Source organism: Equus asinus, chromosome 15 (genome assembly GCF_041296235.1).
Source record: "Equus asinus isolate D_3611 breed Donkey chromosome 15, EquAss-T2T_v2, whole genome shotgun sequence".
Classification (NCBI taxonomy): Eukaryota; Metazoa; Chordata; class Mammalia; order Perissodactyla; family Equidae; genus Equus; species Equus asinus.
In genome coordinates, this window is record NC_091804.1 from 49,206,514 (window position 1) to 49,232,835 (window position 26,322).

Genomic DNA, 26,322 nt, shown 5'->3' on the forward strand with positions numbered 1-26,322 from the left:
TTTTCTTTTTTTTTTTTTGTTATCTGTATTTAATTTATATATTCAAACACATCAGTCTTTTTTAGGCTATATTTCTCAACAAGACAAAACACCTCTAAGATCATCTTGACCTAAAGTGCATTTGCCAATAGCCTGTTGACACAGGGTCATACTACCGCTCACTTTGTAACTGTCCTGTCACCAATACACTTACCTCCTCACTCTCTCTCATTTTCCCCGACCCAGTCACAAAATCCTATCAATGTTACAGCCTAGATATTTAACTCTACCCTCTCTTTTCCATCCCTATTACCACCTGAAATGCTGAATGCAACGCCTCCTGACTGGTCTTCCTCCCTTCGAAACAGTCCTCTTGCAATGCAAATTGCCTGTCAGTGCTGGTTTATGTCTTCCAGAGGCCTTCTCTTTACGGCCCCTGCACAACTCTGCGAAGCTGTCTTTTTCTCACAGAAACAACTAGCCAACATGCTTTGAGTGTTTACCCTGTGCTAAAGCACTTTGCAAACATTACTTCCACTAATGCTCAAAAGAGCCCTTTAAATACAATGCTGTGTTGTTCCCATTTTACAGACGAGGACACTGAGGCATACTGAGGTTAAGTTATTTGACCAAGTTCCCATAGCTGGGAAGATGCAGAGCCAGGATGCAAACTTGGCTCTGCCTAACTCCAAAGTCGATGTACCCTCTTAACCATGAAGTCTCAGTTTCTTTATCTGCACAGCCCTGCTTCAGCAGATGTGTCGAAGGCTAAATGTCACGGTGTCTGCGACCGTGCCTTGTGCCTTGTCATCTGGGTCCAGGACCCTTCCTCCCCACTCCAGGCTTGCCACACTCTCTGGAAGGGAGCACAGGACTGTGGCACAGAACTACGCAGTAACAGCAACACCAGCTTTAGCTCCCATGGCATGTGCTGTCGTAGAAGGTACACCGAGCCCAGGGAGGGGTGCTGGAGGGGAGCCCGAGGCTCCCCATGCTCATGGGACCACCCAGCACGCCCAGCTGGTTGAGGCTGCAGCTGACAGATCCCAGATTCTGCCCCCCGGAGCTGCCATGCCCCGTACACCAGCAGTGCTCAAACTCTGGGGGTGTTGCTTCAGGGCAGTCTGGGGCTCTGGGCTCCATAGCACGAGATGCCCCTCTGAGCTCTCCCAGAGGGGGTTCCCTCCCACAGTGCACCCTTGGCCCATCTCCCACAACCACCTGCATACATCATTTCAATCCCACTGACCTGGGTACCACCTCTGGGAGCACTGGGAATTTCTGCCCTGGACTCAGCAGGAGGGCAGGATGTGCTGAAAGAGGGTGGGGGGTCTGCAGGACCCCAGGAAAGGCTCTCCTAGGAAGGCAGAGGGGTGCTGGCCTGGACTCTACTGCCGTCCAACTGCCCTGAAGGGAGGGGTGTATCAGGCTGTCACATGCACCTGCTGACTCCTGCCTGCCCAGGCTCAGAGTCAGGTCACCTTCTGACCCTGGTGTGGCTTCCAGGGGGAGACAGCGCACTGGCTCAGGCACAGAATTGACCAGCGCTCCTGAGAGTTCCATCTCGCAGAGCCATATCTGACGAGGGATCTGATTTTGCTGTAAGTCACTGAGGATCTGGCCCGCCATTTGTTGACAAGTGAGGGTCAGTGTCTCCCAGTGGGAGGCCATTGAGGTCATAAGACTCCAAAGGGTCCCACTGGGGGAAAAAGGGGTCCCTACAGGCTTTACTAGAAATGTCAAAGCACCCTGGGGCCTACCCATTCTCATGGCCATACCAGGCCTTCATCTCACAGGACTCCAGGGAAAGGGCGTGGGAGCAAGAGGCCATGGACCTGGGTGGGAAGGAAGGGCCAGGGAGGCAGCAGACAGTTCCACCCAGCAGGGCTTCAGTCTCAACCACCAGTCTCCAACTGTGCAAGCCAGCAAGTCACTTGTCTTCTCCGAGCCCCATCTGTAAACAAAGAGGCTGACAATTAGGCAAGAAAATGAAACAGGGGACATCAAGACTGGAAAGGAAGAAGGAAAACTACTTCTATTTTCAGATACCATGATCTTGTAGGATAGCAAATCCTGAGAATGCCACGAAAAACTATTAGAACTAATAAATGAGTTCAGCAAGGTTGCAGGACACAAGATCAGTATTCAAATAGCAATTATACTTCTATACAGCAGCAATGAATAAAAGAAAAATGAAATTAAGAAAATAATTCCATGAATACTCATGAGTAAATTTAACAAAAGAAGTACAAAACATATTCTGAAAATTAAAATACGTTGTTGAAATAAATTAAGACCTACATAAATGGGAAGATATCCCATGTTCGTGGATTGGAAGACCAAATATTGTTAAGAGGGCAATACCTCCCAGAATGATTTTCATTTGCATTTCCCTGATGCCACTGGTATATCAGATTTAATACAATCCCTACCAAACGCCCAGCTGGCTTCTTTGCAGAAACTGACAAACTGATCCTTAAATTCGTATGAAAATTCAAGGGATTCAGAACAGCCGAAACAATCTTGAAAAAGACGAACAAAGTTGGAAGACTCACACTTCCCGGTTTCAAAATTTACTACAAAGCTATAATAATCAAGACAGCGTGGTACTGGCATACGGACAGACATACAGACCATGGACTAGAATAGAGGACCCACAAATAAACCCTGACAGATTTGGTCAAATGAGTTTTGAGAAGGGTGCCAAGATGATTCAATGGGGAAAGGACAGTCTTTTCAATAAATGGTGCTGGGAAAACTGGATAACCATGTGCAAAACAATGAAGCTGGACCCATATCTTACACTAGACACAAAAATTCTCTCAAAATTGATCAAAGACCTAAATGTGAGAGCAAAGGCTATAAAACTCTTAGAAGAAAACACAGGCATAAATCTTGGATTGGGTGACGGCTTTTTAGATACGACACCAAAAGCACAAGCAATGAAAACAAAAAGAGACAACTTAGGCATCATCAAAATTAAAAACTTTTGTGCTTCAAAAGACAATATCAAGAAAGTGAAAAGACAACTCCTCCTGATACCGCTCAACACAAGGTTGATATGAGGGAAGCCATATCATAGAAAAGAAATCATATTGTAACTTTGAACGACTTCTGTCTGATTAACTAACCCTGACTCACCAGCCCCTTGAATCTTGCCTAGATGAGTAAGGGTCTGTCTCCCGGGGATTTGAAGGCTCTGTAGATTTTATGGCCCCTCCCAGCTGCTATAAGTCCATAATTTTGTTCCTTTGATTTCCTTAGGAATGTGAGACCCCCAGGCAGCGAGTCTATGCCGATGGCCATCATCAATGACAACTGAAAGATCAGGGTATAGGACTTCGCCCCAGTCTCTGATGCACATCCAGAAAAACAAAGGACAACCAGGAACTGGCACCAGATGTCTGCCCCTGCCCAGAGACCAGCCCCCTCCATAACTGGGCTCCAGTCTTTATTCTGTAAGATGGTTCTTTCGGACAGTAGTCGGCCATCTTCCCTCTTGCTAGGAAGCTGTAATAGAACCCTTTCTCTCCTACCATCTTGCCTCCTGACTACTGGCATGTCTTGCGGTGGGCAGACGACCCCCCTCGGGCGGTAACACCCACAGAAAGGAAGAAAAAGTTCAAATCATACCAAGAAGAGACTTGTATCTAGAATACACAAAAAACTATCACAATTTACTAATAAAAAGACAAATAACCCAATCTAAAAATGGGCAAAGGCTCTGAATAGACATTTCTCCAAAGGAGACAGACAAGTGGCCAATAAGGACATGAAAAGATGCTCCACATCTGGGGAAAGCCTAGTTTCACAGAAGAGGGTGAGGACCATGCCAGTCTCCTAAAGGGGGTATGTTACTCTTCACAAAATGGCGCATGGTGACGATGCTGAGGACCTCCCTCAAGAGGGATGGATTCCACCAATATTGATCAGCCTCTCCTCTCTGATCCCTTTCAGGAAAGGACCGCTGTCCAGCTGCAAGGAATGGGGTGAACTGGCATCTCTAGCTTTAGCTTCAAACCCAGGTCATGCTCTTCTTGGCGACCTCAGCCACTGCTAGCAAGGCAGTGGGACAAGGACAGCTATTTCTGCCCAACATGGGACATCTCCAACGGGCAGTGTGCTCCAGTGCTGCCCTCTGGGCTGGCGCATCACAGTCCATGGTCCCTCCTGCCTAATTGTGCTGCCTCCCTTTTTCCTCTCGAAGGTGGGACTTCCCAAGAAACCTTTTGCATTCCCAACTCCACCTCAGCATCTGCTTCCTGGAGAATCTGTCAAGTTGGGACTAGGAGTGGAGTGGTCCAAGAAAGCAGGCGGTAAAATGGGTTTTCGGACTGGATCACTCACCACTCGGTCAGGACGGAGGACCCCATCTCTGGTGCGGGGTGGTGCACACACAGCCTGGGCCAGGCCCCATTGCTAACACTTTTCCTGGGGATGACTCGGGAGAAGGGGCTGGCAGAGGGGCTGGTGGAGGGGGCTGCGCTGGCCACTGGCTGGTCCAGCAGCAAACCCGGGGTCAGGCTCAAACTGATTCAGTTGTTTGAAAAGTAGAGGAGGCGGGGATAATGGAATTGGAGGGTTGTTAAGGAAGCTGCATTGACTTAGAAGCTACATTGACTTAGAGACAATAACGACAAGCTGAGGGCAATTAACAACTGAAAACTAAGTGCCCCGAGCCAACAAGTCTCATTAGCAGCTTCAAAGAAGCCCTCATCTCAGGCAGAAGAGCGGAAAAGCTCAAGTTCAAATCCCGAAGTGGTAGCCAGAGTGGCTGAGCTTCAGACGGTTGAGCGCTCAGCTGAGGCACGACTGTTATGCCAATGTCAGGGCCCAGGTTGGGACCCCCAGGGTCCCCCCAGGGGGTGGGGACCTGAAGGTATGCACAAAGAGTTTCACTCCTCAGACAGCTCTGAACCATCTGAGCTTGCAGATGCAGCCTACTCCCCACCCCCCCACCCCCACCCCCACAGGAGCCAGCCCTCCCCCTCTGTGGGGAAACAATGGAGAATTCTCTATTCCACGAGAAAACAGGTGCCTCTCTGGGCCACCAGGCCTGTCAGCAGAGTTAAGTCACAGCACAGCTGGCCAATACTGGAGGAAAGGAGCTGACTCCCAGAGGAGCCGCGAGGTTCGGCCAGCATCTACCACCAAGATGGGGACAGGGTACCTGCAGGATGGGGCCCTGTACTCATGCCCTCTTGACGCCACCGTGCCCACTGCACGACTGGGACAGTGAATGGACAGTGCAGCTACCCCAGCCTGAGAAGGAACAGGAAAGGGGGCTCAGAACCTCAGGAACGAGGGTAGGAGTCATGCCTCCAGGAAGGTCCCCAAACCTGCAGGGGTGACAGCCGAGGTGGGTGTAGGCTGGAGAGTGGAGGAGGGAGGGGATGAGCGCCCGCTGAGGCCCTGAGACCAGCAGCCACGGGGCTCATCTGCCTGCCCCCCACTAAGTCTCCCCCAGAAGAGAAGCCGGGGCACCTGGGAGGAGCCCCCACACGCACTGGGGAGAGAACCTGCTGCACAAGGGGCAGACTGCAGCCACACAGATCTCCCTTCCAAAAGGGACCTGCTACCCAACCGTGACAGGGGTTAGCTGGCCGCCTGTGGCCAGTAGAGCCTTAGGGTCTGCCTCAGAATTCACTGACGGAGAGCCCTTCGCAGGGTGGCCCCAGCCAGTGACCGAGCAAGGTACTAGGGCCTGGCCATTTCTGCCAGCGTGGGACTCCTCCACTGGACTCAGAGCTCCTGCTGGGCGGGCAGAGGCTCGGTGAGGTCTGCAGGGAGGCCCGACAGCTCCCAGCCCCACCTGACGTCCTCCAGGTCCGCCCTCACGGGTATTACCCCATAGACCATTTGCACCCTCACTTGTCTCAGCATCTGCTTCCTGGAGAAAACAGCCCGTGACCCTCTCACTTGGCCTTTATGTGACACCAGACAGCATAGCCAGGGAAGGTTCATTTATTCACTCAGCAAATATTCAAGGAGGACACGTAATACCATGCTGGAGACCATGGCTTCCCCAACCTGGGTTTGCACCCTGGCTCTGCTGGGACGGTGGGCATGTTCCTTATCTGGCCCTGTCCTCGTCTCCTGTCTATGAAACGGGGTAACTATAGAACCCACTTCAGAGGGCCGCTGCGAGAATCAGACAGGTCTGCGAGCCGCTTCGCACAATGCCCAGCACACGCTCAGCAACTCTGTATTTCAACTTCTGTTATTTTCCTTGGAACACTCACTTCGAGGTGTTTGCTGAATGGACCTTATTTTTCTTCTCAGAAATTAGAATGCGTGGGCTGCGAGTATGAGGGCAGGGACGGGAGCAGCAGGCCTGAAGACTGGGACTGGTAGGACCTGGGGGTTCTGGGCTGCATGCCAGCGTCCCAGGGGCCAGGGACTGGCTAAGATAAAAGGCGGGCTGCGGGCGCAGCAAGCCAAGCACAGCTTTTCCCAGGAGGGGGCTGCCAGCCCTGTCCCAGTGCCTATCAGGAAAGAATGCTCTATCTGCTCTGCTCATCTGAGCAGGAAAGTCTGCCCCAAGGGCAACTGCCAACAGAGATGGACACTTGGTGCTGAGGCACTCATCTGAGCAGGGAAATGACTCTCTTCCCTGAACGAGGGTCAGCACTGCTGAGCCGCCCACGCCCTGTCCCCAGGTAACATCAAAGCAGGACTGGGCTCCCCTCACACGTTGCTGTGGGAATATAAAGTGGGGCAGCCACCTTGGAAAACAGTCTGGTAGCCTGTCACAAGTTAAACACAGAGGCACCACGTGAGCAAACAATCCTACTCCGCGGTATAAACCTGGAACAAATGAAAACAAATGTCCACACAAGCCCTCGTACACAAACGTGTACAGCATGATTCAGAGGAGCTGAAGAGTGGAACCCACGCAAACGTCCATCAACTGAGGAATACATAAGCAACATCATACCACAGGATGTCATTCAGCCATAAAAAGAAACGAAGACACTGGGGCTGGCCTGGTGACGCAGTGGTTAAGTTTGCACACTCCACTTTGGTGGCCCAGGGTTCGTGGGTTTGGATCCTGGGCACAGACCTACACACTGCTCATCAAGCCATGCTGTGGCAGCGTCCCAGATAGAAAATAGAGGAAGACGGGCACAGATGCTAGCTCAGGGACAATCTTCCTCAAGCAAAAAGAGGAAGATTGGCAACAGATGTTAGCTCAGGGACAATCTTCCTCACCAAAAAAAATAAAAATAAAAAAGAAAGAAAAAAAAGAAACAAAGTACTGATACGTGCTACAATGTGGACGAGCCTTGAAAACAGTTATAAACATATACTAAGTGAAAGAAGCCAGTCCCAAAAGACAACAGAGTGTCAGATTCCCTTGACGTGAAATATCCACAACAGGCAAATCCATGGTGGTTGCCTAGGTCTCAGGGGAGACGCGGGTGCGGAGTGACTGCTAATGGGTACAGGGTTTTTGGGAGGGTGAGGAAAACGTTCTGGAATTACACAGGGGTGATGGTTGCACAACTTTGTGACTATACTGAACATCACTGAACGGTACACTTTATTTTCTTTTAATTTTGAACTGTACACTTTAAATGGGTAAATATTATGGTATGTGAGTAATACCTCAATAATGTTCTAAACAAACAAGGAGATTCAAGGCCCGAGTTCCGGTCCAGCGCAGCATGGAAAGAGGCAGACTCCGGAATGCTCTCCCGAGGTTCCGAGGTGCGGTGAAGGCCGTCTGAAAATGCCGCCCCAAACCCAGCAAGATTCCCAAGGCAAGTGTGGTTCTCACGGTCCGGTGCTTGGAAAGACAAATACGCACTCTTGTACGTCTGCGACTGCTTGTATGAACAACACTAGCCCCGGGACAGGTGTTTCAGGTGCCGTCCTCCCCATCCAGCTGCTGGGACCTGCTGGAAAAGCTGGAGGCAACCCTGGACTGGGAAACCGTCTTCTTGTAGGACAGCCCTCTTGTCAGCACCCCCACACGCTGCCCCTTCTGCTACACACGCCCCCGCCCGCCCGCCCTCTGTCATGGGCATGGCGGCAAATGTCTGCCTGGATGTGTGAGGTGCTGGCAGGCTCCTAGTGCGCATTACCTCTTGCCACCCGGTGACTTAATCCAGGCTTTGCCTTCAGGGTGGTTAGGGCAGCCATGGAAGCGAAAGTTTCTGGCGTGAACAAGTCAGACCTTAACAAGAGAAAAAATACCCCTGTGTTTGAAAAGCGTACATGATAAGGCTGGGAGAATGCTTTTCATCCGCGCACCCCAGCCCTTTGCTGGGCGGTGAAAGTGTCTTAGCACACAGATGAGGAGCCCTGAAGTTGGCTCATGGAGGACTGTCAGGTAAGGAGAGGCTTTGGGAGCCTGCACTGTCTCTCCCGGCCTCGGCCACCACTTCTTTATTTATGTGACTTCATCCCTGGGGCTGTGGTTCTGCCAGGCCAGCACTCGTGTAGCATCAGGCAGGTGCCAAGACAAGTGTCCAGCCTTGGAGTTGACCTGGAGTTCACATCCTAGGATGCTCCCCAAGTAGGCCTCTGGGTTACCATGTCAACTCCTTAGGACGCATTCTGTGTCCTTTTGCATGGAGTCAAGAGAGGACAGAACGCAAGAGAGCCTTGAAGACGTAACTGCTTCCAACCCCCCCCCCCCCACCGCCCCCACCCCACTCCCGGTGCCAAGCCCCAGCCTCAGGACAGTTTACATCTGGGGACCTGCAGGGCATGCGTTCCTTGAGTGCAGAACTCACTTCTGCTCTCTGTCTCCCAGGGCTGAGCAACAAGGGCCACAGGCAGGGCGTCCAGGTCAGCAGCTGGCAGGCTTAGATCAGAACTGAAGCCCTGCCACTGGCTGGCGGTGTGACCCTGGCCGAGCACCTAGCCCGGGCGGGTCTCCTCACCTCTGAAGGTGTAGCATCACACTCCCAGGGCTGGGGAGGGAGGTTATGGAGAACGCATGGCCGGGCAGGCACTGGGGCTGGCACAGAGTGGGGCTCAGTAAACACTGGCCGCGGTGGCCACTTAGTAAGAGCATGATGAATTGGTCTCAGTGTTTACTTTCTATTCAAGTGTAACATACATGTGCACAAAAGCGCTCAGGTCACAAGTGTTCAGCCCAGGTAATTTTCACAAATGAAATGCATCTGTGTAGCCAACACCCATGGCTGGCCGCTGAAAGCCCCCAGGCCTCTTCCAGCCATCAGGCCCTGGGGGACCACCATCCTGATGTCTAACAGCCTGCGTGTGTTTTGCCTGTCTGTGACTCTCTGTGTCTCTTTCTCTCACCACCCTGTCTGTGCAGCCACAGTCTACTCACACGTGGTGTCCCAGAATCTTCCATCACGGCATATGCCTCCATGAGTGATCCATCTCCTGCAAGCAGTCATGGGGGTTTCCGATTCTGCTGTGAAAACGTTCCAGTACTGGTGAACAGATATACACATCGCCACTTGGTTCTTAGAACTCTCTTTTATTGATAGATAAAAACAGACCCAATGGAGCAAGTGGTGCACTCAGGGGAATCACAGGACCCTACATCCCTCTTCCCCTTGCCCATGGCCTTGGTGACTTCCATTGTTTCCCTTCTCCCCTGGGGAACTGCCAGGAGGCAAGGCCCAGGTGGCCGGCAGATCGGCTGGGCAGACCCCCTGCCTGAGGTTCTGGCGGCTGCTGCAAGCTGTGCAGGACAAAGGATGTTGGTGTGCTCCCTGCCTGCAGGTTCTGTGCTATAACCCGAGGCCAGTGGTGGAAGAGCTCTTAGGATGATGGGGGGCGGGGGGAAGCACCCCAGCTGCTGGCCTCCCCATCACTGCTGCCAACGGCACCCTGCCCCGGGAGAAGCCTGGTGGCACTGCTGGCAGTCCCATTCCACAGTGGCTGGAAGCACCGAGGGACTCACAGCCCAGGGTGGAGGGAACCAGGAGTAGCCCACGAGGTGTGCCTCTAGGCCGTCTGCTTCCCCATTCGATCCTCGCCTCCCCACGGCAACCTGCCTGCGCTGCCTCCCTCCCACCCCTGCTCTCAGCAGCCCACCCCTGCTGGTGTGGGGTGGGAGCCAACCCCAGTGCACCCCCCCCACCAGAGGCAACTGGTCTGTGAAGCTGCTCCTTCCGTCAATCTCTCCAGCCTTGACACCTCTTCTTCCCTAAATGAAGGGGTGAGGGAGCCCCAGGCAGAGGGAAGAGGTGGGGAGGGCCTCCTGGGTTGGGTGAGGGTGGCCTTGTTTGTGGTCCTGAGGGCAGGGGACCCATAAGCTTTCTCAGTCCTTCCTGGTCCCTAACTCCCTTTTGGCTCTGTGAATGGCTCGCACACACTGGCTCTCGGCGAGCAGACGTTGCGATCCAGGATGAGACATAAAGTGGGTTCTTCCCATGCACTGGTCTGTCTGGCACAAGCCACTCACCTGCACTTTCCATCTCCATAGCATCTCTCTGAGGCAGGATCTTCATGCTAGAAAGCTAAGGTCGGAAAAGTGAGGAGAGGCCACAACCAGGAGGCACGGGGCCAGGATTCCAGCCAGGCCTGCTGGACCAGCCATGGGTGGTCAGCGAAGGCTAAGGGCCCTGGGAACGTGTCCTGCCAAGATGTTTATGAACTCTCAAAGCCCTGGGTAGCAGACGCCTAATTGCAACCAGGAGAGAAGAGCAAACCAGCCTGCATGACGGCCCATTTTTCTGTTTCCAGGGCCTCTAAGCGTTTTCACTCTGCATTTCTGAGGGGTGGCTCCCGGGCCAGCCCTGTTAGAATCTGACACTTGGGGACCCAATGTCTGGGTCTGCCAGATTCCCACCCACTCTGCTCAGCTTTCCCATCTACCTAGACCTGGAAAGGTGGACTGAGGCTGCTTTATTGGGTCTGGATCCGAACACACTTCTCTTTTACTCCCCACAGCATGTCCCCATCACTCCACAGCTCCCCCAAACCTGAAAGCTTGTCTAGGGGGAGGGGAGAAGGGGCGGAGGAAGAGGCAGAGAGGAGGTGGAGACAGAAGAGGAAAGAAGGGGTGAAGATGCATGAAGTCACATGAGCACCCACTGGTGCTCCCAGAGCCTCCAGGGAAAACAGCCCTGAAGGGCCCTGGGGGAGAGGAAATGGATTTCAACAGGATTCACAGAAAGCAGGTCAGACCTCGGGGAGAATTCCTGGCTGTGCAAGATCAACTCGGCTCTCCTTCCTGTCTTTGCTTCCTGGCCACACGTGTGGGTCAAAGGCCCTGAACACACCCTCCCTGGGCCTCCCAGCCTCTGTCCCTGCCTGGAAGACGTCCTAGTAAGTGACACCTTCAAAGCCAGCCCTGACCTCCCCACCCAGCCCACCTGCAATGCCTCAGCTCTCTCCTGGCTGCTCGCCCTCTGTAGGTGGGCGAGGGCTCTCTCCCAGTGGGGTGAGCATCTGGCCCTCTTGTGTGCCAGGTCCTGAAGGAGAGGAGAGGACAGGCACGTTCCCACACTTCAGACCACTCGATTTCTGCTTTATCTGTGGACCAGCTATCTACCATTAACACGTCTTTGAATCAACTCACCTGCTCTACTTAGTTCCTACTAAGCAGCGATGCCTGTGAAATCAACAGTCGTGCCAGTCACTCTCTCTCAGATGCACATTAGAGTCACCAAATTATTTTCTGTGGCAAGGTGCTCCTTACCTGCTGCAGGACACTGGCTGTGTGACCCCAGCTAGACTGGAGATGGAACCCAGGGCAGGGTCCCGTGTCCACATTTTCACACCTAGCCTTATTAGGGACTGCTTCACTCTCCTTCATACACACTGAAGGCGCCTAGTAAGTGATCAGGGCTGCAGTGGAAACTTCACCAGCTGCCTCTGTGGTCCTCTGCACACCCAGTCTCCCATGCGTGGGCCCCTCTCAAAGCCCTTCTCAGGCATTGTCTTCTGGGGTCCTCATGCCCACCAGTGAGATGGGCAGGGTAGCCATAAGCACCATTTGGCAAACAGAGAAACTGAGGCAGGGAGTCTGACCTGCCCAGGGTTTTCTAGCTTCTCAGCTCCTCTCTCCATATTCCTCAGCTCAAAAGTCTAAGGCTCAGTGGTTGCCGAGTGGGTGGGCACTATGAAGAGCTGTTTAGGGAGGTGCTGGATGGCTGTGCCCCTGGCTGGAAAACAAGCCACACCAATGGATGCCTGGGTCAAGTTTAGGTCCCACACAACCGCTCCCCTTCTCAGACCTTTCGCAAGCACCCTCCATTTCAGGCAGGACACCAAGGAATGAATGGCAGGGCCAGCATTCCTGGACCTGTGCACTGAGGGTATTTTTAGCCTTTGCCCTGCCTGGGCATTTGCACTGTGTCTAATGTTCTCAGGAAACCACCCAAATGCACACCCAGGAGCCTGGCGGGCTCTTAGAGTCTCTGGGAACTGCACCCTGCCCTGATCCTGCGGCTCAGGATCCAGATCCCCCTTCCAAGATAGAATCAGCTCCTATTAGTGAAGAATGCATCCCCACCCACAACACACACAAAGGCTTGTGGCTCAGAAACCAGGAGGTGTGAGGCATAGAACCTGTGACCTTGGGGAATCACGGTCTGGACCTGGAAAGTCAGGGGAAGACCTCAGCTGTGCCAGGGGGACCATCAGGCCAGACGGTTGCTGAGGTGCTCAGGAGAGCTAGGGCAGCATCTACTCCAGACAGGTGCGCCCCCGGGGAAGGTGTGCTGTGCTAAGGGAGAGTCCTATTTCACTTCTAGGGGCAAGATGCCGCATCTTGGAGATCTCTCTTACTGGGGCTGGGCTAACTCTGGCTGTGCTGTCCCTGTTCTCCTCACCAGCGCGGTTTTCCAGGAGCCAAGAAGCAATTCTGGAATGTACAGGTAAATCTTCACAGGTAAAGTATAAAGGCTTTCCCATCTTCTGCTTCTTCTTTGCTCCCTTTTCTCGAACTCATTACTCTTCTCTTCCTGGATGTTGCGGGGTGCTGGTGGGACCAGGGGGTTTCACAAAGGGCAGGAGCCTGCCACGTGCCTGGGGGGCACTGTCCTGTGCTGGGTCTCAGTTTCCTCCTTTGTGAGGCTGGGAGTCGCGACGCCTATCTTGCATGGCAGGTAAGTTGCTCTCCGCAGGGACTGTCACTTTTTTGTCTGGCACTCACGGTCAGAAATACATTTTACATATTGACCAAGTGCCCGCGTAAATAAATACACACGTGAAATAAATGCTTCACAGAGCGACACTTACTCACTGCATGGAATGATCTCTGGTATTTCCTATCTAATTGTTTCACTTTCGTCAAGTGCTAGTCCCCACCACGTTTTTTTCAGGACGCGGTATTGGTCCCTGATCTGATGTGCACGGTCAAGAGGGAGAGACAGAAAAAAAGCAAGCGCACAGGCGCACACATGATCACTACCGGAGCGAAGCGCGGCGCAGGGAAGAGCGGGGTCTGAGCCAAGGGGAGAGGGGCGGGCCCATTTCTGCACTTCACAGCGAGGCCTCGGGCAAGGCGGCAGGCAGGCCAGGTCAGACCCGGCTTTGAGGCTCTGGTGGCGGGCTGGGATTTATTTTAAGGGACATGGAACGCCACCGCAGGTTTGGGGGAGGGGCAGGATTAAAGGAGAAGATGCGCTCAGCACGTTATATTTAGTGGCTGACGCGCCGGAAGGGCTCGTTACCCGCAGCTACCACTGCGCCCCACGCCCGGAGCGCGGCCCCAGCTTCGCCCCCCGGGGCAGGGATCCCCGGTCCCCGCCTTCACCACCTGGGGCAGGGACCCCAGTCCCTTTATCCCATCTTCACTCCTCGGAGCAGGGATCCCCGGTCCCCGCCTTCACCACCTGGGGCAGGAACCCCAGTCCCCCTATCCTGTCTTCACTCCTCGGGGCAGCGACCCCGGCCTCCGCCTTCGTCCCCCGGGGCAGGGACCCACGGTCCCCGCCTTCGCCCCGCGAGCAAGGATCCCAACCCGCCAGTGCTGGAGACGAAGAGAGTGAGGGCGGAACCTGGCCCGGCGGCCTCCCAGCCAGGGTGGACAAAGCTGTCCCGGCACGCTTCGGCAGAGGGGAAACTGAGGCCAGGGGACTGAGTCCGCAGGCTCGCAGAGCGGGGGCCTGGGGCGGGGCCGGCACGCGCGGCGGGCGGGGCCTGGCGCCCCGCCCCCTCCCGGCGCACGCGCCTCCCGCCCCGCCCCTCTGCTTTCTGGCCCCTCCCAGCCGGCGCACGCGCGCTCCGCCCCGCCCGCTTCCCACCCCTCCCCCAGGCCCGCCCGCCGGGTCTCGTGCTCCCAGCCCGCGCGGGGCCCGCCGGGAGCCGGCCGAGCAGAGGGGCGGAGGGCTGGGGAAGGCCTGCCCGGGCCGGCGGCGCGGCCATATTTAAAGGGAGGCCGGCGCGGCGAGCCAATGGGCGGCGAGCGTGCGGGGGCGGGGCGTGCGGCGGGAGGCCCCGGATGTGGCTGCGGCGGCCCCTCCTCCCCCGCGCTCCCCTCAGAGCCCCCGGCCGCGCGCCGCCGCCGCTCGCTCGCCGGTCCGCGCAGGCCTTCCGTGGGGCGGCGGTGAGGAGGCGCCGAGGCGGCGGGGCGGGCGGCGAGGCGACCGCGCGGAGGCGAGCGGGCGGGCCCGGCGGGCGGCCGCCGCCATGAGCGGCTCCTCGGGCACCCCGTACCTGGGCAGCAAGATCAGCCTCATCTCCAAGGCGCAGATCCGCTACGAGGGCATCCTCTACACCATCGACACGGACAACTCCACCGTGGCGCTCGCCAAAGGTAGCGGCCAACCGCCCGGCCCGCCGCCGCGCCCCGCCCGGCCCCAGCCCCGCGGGGGTCCACCGGGCCGCGGCGGCGGTATTGTGCGCGGCCGGCCCGCCCAGCCGGGGGTGGGGGCGGGCCCGGCCCCCGCGGCGCCGCCCCTGCAGGTGGGGCCGGGGTCCCCGAGGGCGGCGGGCCGGCGGGAGGGGGGCGGCGCGGCGGGCCGGGCCCGGGGCTTCGGCAGGCGGGGGGCGAGCGCACGCGCCTCCCGCGCGCCCCTCTGGAGCCCATTAGGCAGCCGGGGCCGCCCCGCGCCTCCGCGCAGCCCGCCCTCCCCTCGGTCGGCGGCGGGCCCGCTCCGAGCGCCCGCTGCCCCGTCCGGATGCCCCGTCCGTGGGCTCGCCCTTTGGGGACAGGCGCTCCCCGTCGGCGCCGGCGCCCCCTTGAAGCCTCCGGGAGACTCCGAGGGAGACGGCGAGACGAGCCTCGTCTTTCTGAGCTTGTTGAGACGGGAGGTGGCCCCAAAGTTTCTTTGTCTCCCTGCTCCTGGAAGATGGCGAGTGCGGTTCCCCGCCTCTGGGAAGGGGGTGCTCGGCGCGGCGGGGTCTGCAGGCGCCTGTGTGCGGGCCGGGCCTCGGTGGGCTGGGGGCGCCACTCCCGCGCCCGATGTCAGGGGCCCAGGCCTTCGGGACAGGCATCCCAAATTCTGGAAGCAGCTGCTTTTAGAGCCTAGTGCTCCCGTTGTCGGGTGGACGGACCGCCCGGCCCGGGGAGACGGCTCAGCGTTGTGAGGTCTCGCGTTCACTTGTTCTCTTGGCACTTGACTCTTTGGCGTGAGAAACTGAGGCCCAGAGTCGTCCCTGGTTCTCAGCAGCAGCTGTGCTCAGATCAGCTGGAGGTTGCTTTAAGCCCAGCTCTGTCCCAGAGACTTAAGAAGGAGAGGCTTGGTTGGGCTCCTTGAACCCTGCCGGTCGGGGTTAGTTAGGGCCCCAAGCAGTTTCTGGGGTGGACACAAGCGGGTGGTGTGGGTCCAGGTTCGGGCCTCTTCTCCCATTGTTTCTGTAACGCTCCTCCCAGCCCGGTTGTGGGCAGGAGGGTGGGGATAACACAACCTATGGGCGTCTTTCCTAAGAAAACGGGCTCCCCAGGGGTGATGTGTGGTGAGGTTTCAGCCGTAGGGCGGCTGTCGGGCTCTGATCTGCGGGTCGGATGCGAGGGGGGTTCTGCAGAGCAGAGCTTGGCCGCTGAGAGCGCCAGGCCTTCTGTGCTCGCACTTGAGAAGGTTGAGCTTCACGAGACTGCTGGCTCTGAAGCTGGCCCTTGTCGTCTTTGTGCCCTGGTACTTTTAGAAGCTTTGCCGACTGGGGTCTTTGGGTATTGTCCACTGACAATCGGGGGGTGGAGTAGTTGCTGAGATGTGGAACCGGGGTGCTTTGCTGCGGGGCGCCTGTCTTGGAAGGCTTGGGAGCTGCCGCGCACGAGGACTGATGGAGTGCACTTGGCTGAGGATGGCAACTTAACGCCTCTTTTTCTCAACTTCTAAGTGAGGTCCTTTGGCACTGAAGACCGTCCCACCGATAGGCCTGCCCCCCCGAGAGAGGAAATTTATGAGTACATCATTTTCCGGGGAAGTGATATCAAAGATATTACTGTGTGTGAACCTCCGAAGGCTCAGCACACGCTCCCTCAGGACCCTGCTATCGTTCAAGTAAGTGCGTCGCTCCGCTGCTGTGTGGGCACTGTTTCTAAGAGCTGCTGTTTCCGAATGGAACTTGGTGTCCTCTGTTTGGCCAGAGTGCTCACCTCGAGGAATAGCCGTCTAGTGAAAAGTGGTTTAATTTTTGTCTAGGCTGTTGGTATTCTGTGAAAGGTCTTAACTCCTGCAGCATGCAGTAGGGTGTGCTGTAGAGTGGGATTCGCCGTGTGTGTGTGTGTGTGTGTGTGTGTGTGTGTGTGTGTGTGTGTGTGTGTGTGAGTGAGAGAGAGAGAGAGAGAGAGAGAGAGAGAGAGAGAGAGAGAACGGGGTGGGTGCTTTTAGTCTTGCCAGGACCTGGGGTGCCTGGGGAGTCGTATTTGTCCTTAGTTTCTGCTTGGGTAAATCTGAAGCCCCACTGACCTGGTGTGAGTGGCATAAAATGCTAGCAGGGATGGCAGGACTTGCTCTCAACACTGTCCAGGTGTTAAATTCCAGTGTTGGGGTCCACTAAATTTACAAGGCTTATGCTGCGTGCCTGCCTGCTGCGTCAGGGCATATATTGCCCAGGATTACCAAGGAGCCCAGGTTCACGTTTTCTTGATTTGTGAATTTAAATATTCACTGGCTCCTTTAGGGCTCCTACTGCAGGAGGCTCTGGGACTGAGCTCACTCCCAGGAAGGTAGGAGCATGCACAGTGGACTCTAGGGGCACAGAAGACCCCGGCCAGACTTCTGGAAGGTTGGGAGGGAGGGTCCTGGGATTCAGAAGAGAAAGTACCTGAGCCAGGCCTTGAGAGACAAAGAGGCTTTTCAGGAGCACAGGGCCACAGAGAAGATTGGCGTCTGGGGAACTGTAAATAGTTCCACAGCCACACAGCTAGGCTTCTGCGCATTAGGGCCAAATCGAGGATGGCATTTCCATCCTCTCACAGAGCCTAGTTAGACTACCTGATGGCGGCAGTGGGGAGCCGTTAGCGGGTTAATTGAGTTGGGAGAGATTCGTTAGAATTACCTGGACAGGTGGAACTGGGAGAGAAATGTGGAAAAGGCAGCTTTGAGCTCCGTCAGACTTTCCTGGAGTCTTACCCCTCAGCGCCACCCACGCCTCCAGGAATACAGACGGAAAGGTCAGGCTGCCTTCCCTGTGTGAACAGGGCTCTCCAGGCAGGGTGACAGGGGACCTTGCCCCGCTCTCACCTGTGTGTTTCATTGCTCAGTCCTCCCTGGGCTCGGGGTCAGCGTCCTCCTTCCAGCCACACGTGCCTTACAGCCCCTTCAGAGGGATGCCGCCCTACAGCCAGCTGGCCGCCAGCTCCCTGCTTAGCCAGCAGTACGCCGCCTCCTTGGGTCTAGGTGAGTAACTGTTTCTGCCTGGTCAACTGCCTGTGCCGGGATCTCCTGGAAGTGGGCCAGAGACCCTGGTGGTGGGGACACTGTGCTTTTGTCATGTTTAGCTTGCAGCGCACCCTTAGTACATTACTCAGTGCAACTTTAACTCGTTAGAACGCTTAGTAACTACTTGATTGGGAGCGAGAGAGCAACGGTCTGAGTGTTGGAACAGATGAATCAAATCACAATTCATTTGAAGTGTCAGCCTGGGTCTGGGTGGAAATTGTGGTATTTCTACTTTAAAGAAGAAATAACTGATGTGTAATTACAGATGAGTTGTAACTGTTTTGCTCATTTGTAAGTCTGTAAATATAAAAGTTAAGTAGAACACCCACATATTATATCCTTTACCATTCTGCTGTCGATGCCTTGCTCAAAAGTTAAGTTTCCCCCAAGGTTGACTAACCCTGGAATAAGAGTCTCTTCTACATGAGTTAGAGTGAGAGGCTACTGGCCCTGGTCGCCGCTCTGCGATGTGTTCAAACTGTGGAGTTGGCAGGCGTCGCCTCCCTGCTCATGCTCCAGCTGTGGGCTGTGATCAGCCTGGACTGGTGCTGTGGGTCACTTCTAAAAATCATGTCATCTTGGTTGCTGCTCCTACTGTGGTGGTGCCCTTCTCAGCCTGCCTCCCTGTGTTTCTAGAATAGGTTTGTGTGAGCAAAGTGTTCTACAAGAGATTGCTTGGCTCTTTCCAAGCTTGCTAGACGCGAGTTTCTCGTTACTCATTTGTGTACTTTTCTCTTTTGCTCTTTCTCCTTTGTCTTCCTTTAGAGAAGTTGGTAAGCCCTCCAGCCTCAGCCGCAGCTTCCAGCCCTAGCTCTTCTCCATCTCCACAGCCTGGCTCAGAGCTTGACATGTCCTCAGAGCCACACCAGCTCACTTCCAAGGGTAACAGCAGTCTGGAGAACTGCATGCTGTGTCGCAAGCCATCCTAAGAGCGAGGGGGTAAACCAGTAGACCAGAGTGATAGTAGCTGTAGCACATAATTTACGAAACCCGTGGATCAGTTAAGCTGCTGCTTTTTGGTTAAGCGTATAGTCTTACTAACTCCCACAGTTTTAAAGAAGGGATTAGGGAAAACCGACAGAGCACTTTGTTTATTCTCCCGGGGTTCGGGGTCTGTTTTGACTTGTACTGAGACAAGCACACGTGGGAAACGTCTCTGTGCAGAAAGCCATTTCCCTAGGGTTTCTGCTGGTATTAATGTGTTCTAGATTGCTGGGTAAGACTGCAGGGGAACACCCCTAAGTAACTCACTTGCTGCTCTGGGATCTGTGTGGCACATTCCTCACCCATCCAGGGTATTCAGAGTCAGAGATGTCAGGTATCTTCATAAAATGAAGCCCCTTTAAAATTGGGTGACTAGCCCAAGCTGTTGACCAGGTGAACAGTGTGGGCCTGATGACTGGCTTGTTAATACTGGGGCACCACTTCTCTGTCGGGCGGCAGCACCTGTGGGATTTCTTGACCTTCCATGCTGCTCTTCTTGTTTCACCAGAGGTCGGAAATTCACCTGCATGAGTGAGGTAGAGCGCTGTGTGCTCCGCCCTCAGCATTGCAGAGACTCCGTCCAAGATAGTACCTGGGGCTTTCGTTATGGCCACACCTGTCAGGCTGTTACATTGCATGTGTTGCTTTGTGAATCTTCCATGGATGCCAGTGCAACCAAGTTGTAGAAGTAGCAATGTGTCTTCCCTACTTAAAAATTACACTAGATAGTTCATCGTTCTTAGGACCATTTACATACAGTTGCTCGTAGGGCCAGATAGTTTCTTTTAACTGGTCTGAGTTTATAAACAGCAGATGAGCTAAAGATTCTCGCCCCATCCAGTTACAGTGTGAGCAGGAGGCGCTCAGGAGTTGTCTTGCTCAGGAGGGGCGTGCTCGATGAAGTGATGGGCCAGAGAAGGTGGTCTAGGTCAGCACCCAGCGCAGAGGACGCTGGCAAGTACTAGCGTGCGAGGCCATTCCGGTCGGCCCTGGGAGTATTTCTTTTGTTCTGATTACAAGGAATTTTTCACGGTAGTTTCTCCAATTTCTGTACCGTGTGAAAAAGGTGAAATAGCCCATCTTCATTTGTATTGGGCTGCCCCTCTGATAATAGTTACCCCATGGTTAGGGCTCATTTTTTCTGTCTCAGACCTCCGTGCACCTCACACCCGCTCCCAATTGCTCTTTTTAAACAGCACCCCAGATCCGGGAGAGTGGGAGAGGGGAGGGAGGGCAGGGACTGATATGTATGGCACAGCCCTCTTTCTCTTCCTGCTTCGGAGGACCATCTCGTGGGCCAGGACCTCCACTGAGGCCCGGTTTCTGAGCGTTCATCTTCTCGCTCAGGGCTGGGCATGCAGTATTGTAGGAACAGACTTCAGCAGAACCCCATTCCCAAGGGCAGTCTGGGAGGCCTTCGTTTCTTTATGATGAGCTTTTACTCTTGAGAGGAGTACAGACTGTCATTTCTCTGTAGTTAGCTCTTATTCCTTCATCCTTTTTGGTTTTATTATGCCTTAGCAAAAATGACAGTGTTCTAGAATTTAACTTCAAAGACCCACCACTGCATTTTCTGGAAGATCCCTGACTGGGATGGTTCTTGTCCAGCAAGTACCAGAATGAAACAAATTCTCAGACTGAATTCACCAGCATCTTGGACCATTGAGCCCCTTCGGGGTTAGAGCTTGTGTGGTTTTCGGAAAGCCATTTCTAGACCGCCTGGGAGGTGCTCCTTTGTAGCGGGGTGTTTTTCCCTCCTTGGGGTTCCCTCAGTCAAGGAGCCTGGGGCTCAGGGTTCCCTGAACTGAGTGGGCCTTGTTCCTGCCTGGACTAGCCACAGAAGGGATGGCCTAGGGTCGGGGGGCTTTGCCTGGGTTTGTGGACCCTCTCTAGGCAGTTACCTTCCTCTCCTGCTCTCACATGCCGACCAGAAGAGAAGTGTCTGGAGGGGTGAAGGCTTTCTCCTTTTCTCTGTTTAAATCCTCCTCCCCTCCCCAACTCAGGAACTGGTTTTCCGTCCGTCCCAGTTGGCAAGAGCCCCATGGTGGAGCAGGCTGTCCAGACTGGTTCTCTTGATAACTTGAACGCCAAAAAGCTGTTACCCGGCAAGGGCACCGCGGGGATGCAGCTCAACGGGCGCCCGGCCCAGCCAAGCAGCAAGATGGCCAGCGGTACTTACACACTCGGTCCCCTGGAGTTGGTTCCATGTGCGCACAGTGGCACACTGCTTCCTGGGGTTCTCTCGTTAATAAAAACCACCCCCAAACCCCATGTGCTTTTGCAGGGCTGGCCTGTGCCGCATGCCCCTGTGGTGGTGCTGCCCTGCTGCCGCCGCTGGGTTCTGCTTTGCAGGCGCTTGCCTCACTCTTCCCTTTTGCGCCTTAGATGTAGTTCAGCCGGCAGCTGTGCAAGCTCCAGGGCAGGTGAACGACGAGAACAGAAGACCTCAGAGGAGGCGATCAGGTAACAGCTGTTGCCAATGAGTTCTGGGGCCGGGACCCACGCAGGTGCGCACTGCTTGCTCCTCCCGCCTGCTTCTCCCTGGTGACGGGTTTCGGGGGGTGCTGGGCTCGGTGGCTGCCTGAGTGTGCTCTGTCTTCTCTTTGCTGTCTGTCTGCCCCAAGCCACGTCTGGTTGGTGGCTTACCAGCCATGGCTGTCCTCCCTCTCCGCAGGGAATAGACGCACGAGGAATCGCTCCAGAGGGCAAAACCGCCCGACTAACACCAAGGAAAACACAATCAAGTTTGAAGGCGACTTTGATTTTGAGAGTGCAAATGCCCAGTTTAACCGAGAGGAGCTGGACAAAGAATTTAAGAAGAAACTGAATTTTAAAGGTCTGAGTTGTTTGTGAAAATTGCCCTCCCCCAAAAGGAGTATTCATAGAAGGAGGCAAGAAAGGACAGCTGGAGCATATGGGGGGCGTGGGGGTGTTGGCGAGTGTGGAAACCGCGGCATCCAGGGAATTACCACAATGAGGAGGAGTCTGGGGCTGTTGTGAAAACAGTGCTCGGGGAATGAGGAGCAGACGGCATGGCCCAGGGGTGAATGAGACTAGCAGTCGGAGTTAGAGGAGATTTCCCCTCAGCACAGAGCACCCCCGAGTGTTCCAGCAAGGCCTGAGGGCGCCCGGGAGGAGGGGCCCTTTCTTTCTGTCCTGGCACCTCAGTGTGTGCTACTTCTCTGCAGATGACAGAGCTGAGAAAGGGGAGGAGAAGGACCCGGCAGTGGTGACCCAGAGTGACGAGGCCCCTGCTGAGGAAGACCACCTGGGGCCCAACTGCTACTATGACAAATCCAAGTCCTTCTTTGACAACATCTCTTCTGAACTCAAGACCAGGTCAGGGGCCCAGGGGGCTGGGCGCAGGCCTAAATGAGCTGGCAGGAAGACACCCACTCCGCCTTAGCACTCCAGGACTGGGGCGTGCTCTCTGGAGGAACGAACCTACATGTTAAGTTCAGGCCGAGTCTCTTAGGATCCTGCTTGGGTTTTTGCCATAATGGATACATCAGTCCTGGTGGCACCAGCAGTCGGTGACGACCTGGGAAGCTCTGGCAGTCACAGGCACCTGAGGGGTCTGACCAAGGTCCAGCCCCACTTTGCTCTTTGCTGCCACCTTCCTCTTTACAGCTGGGCTTGGCACCGCCCTCTCTAGCTGGTTGACTGTGTCAGCACTCACTTCTACACCACCTACCTCGGCCTGCTTCCTGGTCCCCGGCTGACCCTGGTGGCCTCAGGCCTTGCTATCTGAGGCACCTAGCCAGACCATTCTACTGCGGTGTTCTTTCCCCTGATTGCTTGAGGCTGGGGACCCTGTCGTGTGCTTTGTTTTTAGCACGCAACAGCTGGTGCTCAGATGTGAACAAGCTAGACAGTAAATGACATCTATGTTAACAGGGATGTATGGGAACTCAGATCCACTTATTATGCAAATGGAGGGCCAGATGTACAGAGCTGGGCATTTAGGAGACCGCAGAAAGGCTGGCAGATCCCTACTCTCCATGCTTACATTCTGGCAGGGGGAGATAGATCATGAAAAGACACATACATATATAAGATAAAAATGCATTGGGGAAGAGCAACCAGTGACGGGTGTGGGTGTGAGGGTAAGAGAGTGCTGAGGTCTTAGACGTGGTGGCGTTCAGGTGACAGGGGCTAGATGAGAGGCTTTCCCAGACGGTGCTGGGGCGGAGGCAGGCAGTGTATCTGCCGTGAGACTGGAGCAGAGTCAACTGTGTGAGGCAGGGCGGAGTGATGAAAGTAAGGTGGGTCCCTGCAGGGTATTGTAGGTTACGGTGACAACTGGCTTTTATTCTGTGCGCTGGGGAGCTGTCAGAGGTTCGGAGCCGAGGAGTGACACTGTTTGACGTTTCTCCGCATCTCTGTTGACGGGGCTGAGAGTCGGCAAGCGGGGGAGCTGTGTGGCCACTTGGGAGGCTTTTGCAGTAGTCTGGCTGTCTTGGAGTGGGTGGGGGAGGGTGGTGGTGAAGGAGGGCAGCCTGGCTTCTGACCGTGCTTTAAAGGCGGCGCTGGCAGGGTTTGTGACTTGCGACAGGGTGTGAGGAGAGCCAGAACGACCGCCCAGGTTGGCCCGGACAGCGGAAGGGTGCAGTTTGTTTCTTTAAATGAGGGGGCCCATAGGGGCAGCAGAGCAGGAGCTCAGTGCTGGGTGTGTCGCATCTGAGCTGCCTGTGAACAACCCGCCAGCTGTGCCAGGCACACAGTTGGACACGGGGGTCCCCACTGCAGATAGAAGAGTGGGTGTCAGCAGCATGTTCGGGTAGCAGGAAGGCTGCTGGGCAGTGTGGAGTGTGGGTACTATGTCCCCACCCCCCAGAAAATGGGCATCATGTTCTTGGGGACCCGGCTCCATCTAGAGCCCAGTCCTCTCCTCACCTAGTAGACACTTGTCTAGGATCATCTATGATCTGGCCACATCTTGGAACCTTCATAGGTGCTGGGGGCAGCAAGGGCTTCTGTTGTGGCACACTAGTGTCGTGCGTCACCATAGGTGACAAAGGCATGAGAGATGTATACTGAGCAGCCCAGTCTGGTGACGAGCACACCTGGTTGGAAATGTGGCTGGGCACACCTGCAGTCTGGGTCTCAGGCCCCAGCGTCCTCGCTGGGTCACCCCCTCTAATGGCTCCAGTAACACAGTAACCAACCGTCCCTCTTTCCGTCCTTCCTCCCGGGCTGTAGGAGGCTGAGGCCGGGCTCAGGAAGCTGAGAGTCAGTGCTTGCTGCAGTCAGTCTCACGCACCTTGTCTGTGGTTCAGTTCCAGGCGGACCACGTGGGCTGAAGAGAGGAAGCTCAACACGGAGACCTTTGGGGTGTCAGGAAGGTTTCTTCGTGGCCGTAGTTTCCGGGGTGGATTTCGAGGGGGCAGGGGCAATGGTACTACCCGTCGCAACCCAACTTCCCACAGAGCTGGGACTGGCAGGGTGTGAGGATGCAGCCAAAGGTGAGTGGGGAAGCTTCTGGATCCCTTGGTGGGAGGTCACTGGGACAGGAGCACCTGGGTAGGAAGCCTCTTCAGAAAGAACTTAGGAGTCAGGCAGTGGCTGGGTCTGGCTTCAGGAAGAGACGCCTCGAGGCATCAAGGCCAAACTGAGGCCTTGACCCTCTGAATCACCGGGGGCTCTTAGGGATGGCGGGACCAGAGCCAGCCCCAACCCAGGCCAACTGACCCTGAATCTCTGGGGAGGGGCCCAGCCCCAGGGTTGTCACAGTGAGGTTCTAGGTGCAGGAGGGCTGGGTGCTTGCAGTCAGCAAGTGGGGGATCGTGCGTGACAAGCCAGGGGCATGGCTCTGCGCTGACTCAGTCTGCATTTTTAACAAGGACCCTGGTGACTTGTGTGCCCATCAGGCTCTGGATGGTGTGCCCAGTGTTATGGGTGTGCCCAATGCCGACCTGCCCCTAGCCTGGTGGGTGGGACCTGGAGCTGCCTCCCTGTCCCCATTGTGGATTGTGATGGGAAAGTCTGGGAAGCCCTGGCCTGACATGGGGGTGGTGCAGAGGTCTAGCCACTTCTGTTCTTCAGCAGAGTCCACAGAGCCTGGCCTCTGCTGGGAATGAACTTAGGCCTAAACAAAACGTGCTGACTGCATTCACTTGGTGTCACGTCGTCTTCTCACAGGCTCCTGCTTGAAGCAGCACAGAAACGAAGCTGTGTCTACAAGGACATTGGAAAAGCTGCACTTCCTGGGGGAGACGTGGGTCACTGTTTACTGAGTTTGGAAAATCCCATATTACTACTAATGTTTTGGACTTAACAGAACTTGGACCTGGTCTGAGTTAGAACCACTTGTTTTGGGGGAAGTATTCATGGGTAACCTCTCTGAGGTATCTTGGCCTATCTTTCCTCTTTAGTTGCGCACAGCCTAATTCTAAGGTTTTGGTATTTGGCAGAAAAGTTTCTAGAGAGAAAGCTTGATCCTCCCTTTGTGACTTTTTTTGACAGCTTTGACTTTTAAAGTGGAACCAAATCTCATTTGGCAAATGCGGCAGCCCAGCATATCTCTGTAACCCAGCTGGCCCCTTGTGCTGCTGGCCTGGCACCCCCGCTGTTGCAGGTGGGGTCTCAGGAGCTGGGCAGAGCCAGCATGGTGGTGTGTGGGGGCGGGTGGGGATAGGGCAGGGAAAGTGGGGTGTCCCACAGATCATGTTGTATAAGCAAACCAGACAACCCTGACATCCGGAGTCCAGAGTGGCAAGGTCAAGGTTGGGGGCTGGCGGGGTGGGGGGACACCTGGAGGCGGGGGAAGGGGCCCTGAACATGAACTAGGAGCTGTCACTTGGAGCCTGGCTTCCATAGGAATTGGGGTTAGGGGTCCAAGGCCAGGACAAGCTCCCCTGTGGCATCCGTCATTCCTTTTCTGTCCCTGCCAGCCCCAGACCCTGGCCAGTCAGTGTTGGACTCTGGCCGAACACTGTTCTGTTCGGTGTCTCATCCACTTGGAAATGAGCCAGTCTTTTTTGCAAGGTCTGTTGACCGAGAGCGTATTTCCTCTCAATTGTAAATAGTTCTGTGTTTTTGTTTTACAGGTGGGTGGAGGGAGGGTAGGGAATATAAATTGGTTGCATGAGTCAATAGGTCAGACCTTTAGTATAAGCATGCGTCCCTCTGCTTTACAGGGCGTTGTGTTGAACATAAGCACCTTGGTAACTAAGCCCCTTCCAACAGCTATAAAGGTCTTGGCTCTGTATTGATTAAGTTACTGTAAAAGCTTGGGTTTATTTTTGTAGGACTTAATGGCTAAGAATTAGAACATAGCAGTGGGGCTGCTCTGTTGGAGTAATGTAAATTGGAATTATAAATAAACATGCAAACCTTTAAAAACTTTCTTCCGCTCTGAAAGTAAATAGTCCTGTTGATTTTGCTGGCAAATCACATCCTGTCTAACGTGCCCATCTGAAGGGGGCTGGGAGGACCTGGGGAACGTTTGGTGCTCTTCAGTGAGACTGACCTGGCTGGTCTGCGTAAAGGGCAGGGAGCCAGGCCTAAGTGTACCGTGGGCCACCCTCCTCAGATGAGTGGCCCTGCTTTCCAGACACTTTGGACACAAACTAGTTTTAAAAACTCAGTT

General features: G+C 55.0%; 1 protein-coding gene and 1 long non-coding RNA gene across 10 annotated transcripts; one reads left to right on the forward strand and one right to left on the reverse strand.

The window, feature by feature from the left end:
* On the reverse strand, nt 1-15,490 carry LOC106823297 (uncharacterized). 6 transcript variants are annotated; one of them, XR_006513767.2, is made up of 6 exons: nt 14,575-15,490; nt 10,373-10,427; nt 9,287-9,370; nt 8,067-8,158; nt 7,588-7,768; nt 1-1,933 (listed from the first exon to the last, which is right to left on the reverse strand). It is a non-coding gene; the product is annotated as an uncharacterized lncRNA (long non-coding RNA). The 6 variants fall into 6 exon arrangements; XR_006513764.2 differs by having other exon boundaries at nt 9,287-9,373; XR_006513771.2 differs by having other exon boundaries at nt 9,287-9,392.
* LSM14B (LSM family member 14B) lies at nt 14,236-26,079 on the forward strand. 4 transcript variants are annotated; one of them, XM_044747846.2, is made up of 10 exons: nt 14,240-14,674; nt 16,201-16,364; nt 17,570-17,705; nt 18,513-18,629; nt 20,735-20,902; nt 21,117-21,194; nt 21,406-21,567; nt 21,920-22,070; nt 24,011-24,196; nt 24,873-26,079. In XM_044747846.2, the coding sequence occupies exons 1-9, from the start codon at nt 14,548-14,550 to the stop codon at nt 24,180-24,182; spliced, it is 1,275 nt and encodes a 424-aa protein (XP_044603781.1). In that variant the 5' UTR covers nt 14,240-14,547; the 3' UTR covers nt 24,183-24,196; nt 24,873-26,079. The 4 variants fall into 4 exon arrangements, with proteins under 4 accessions (XP_070342311.1, XP_044603782.1, XP_044603783.1 ...); XM_044747847.2 differs by lacking the exon at nt 21,117-21,194 and having other exon boundaries at nt 14,238-14,674; XM_044747848.2 differs by lacking the exon at nt 18,513-18,629 and having other exon boundaries at nt 14,238-14,674.
* The last annotated feature ends 243 nt before the right edge of the window (nt 26,080-26,322 follow it).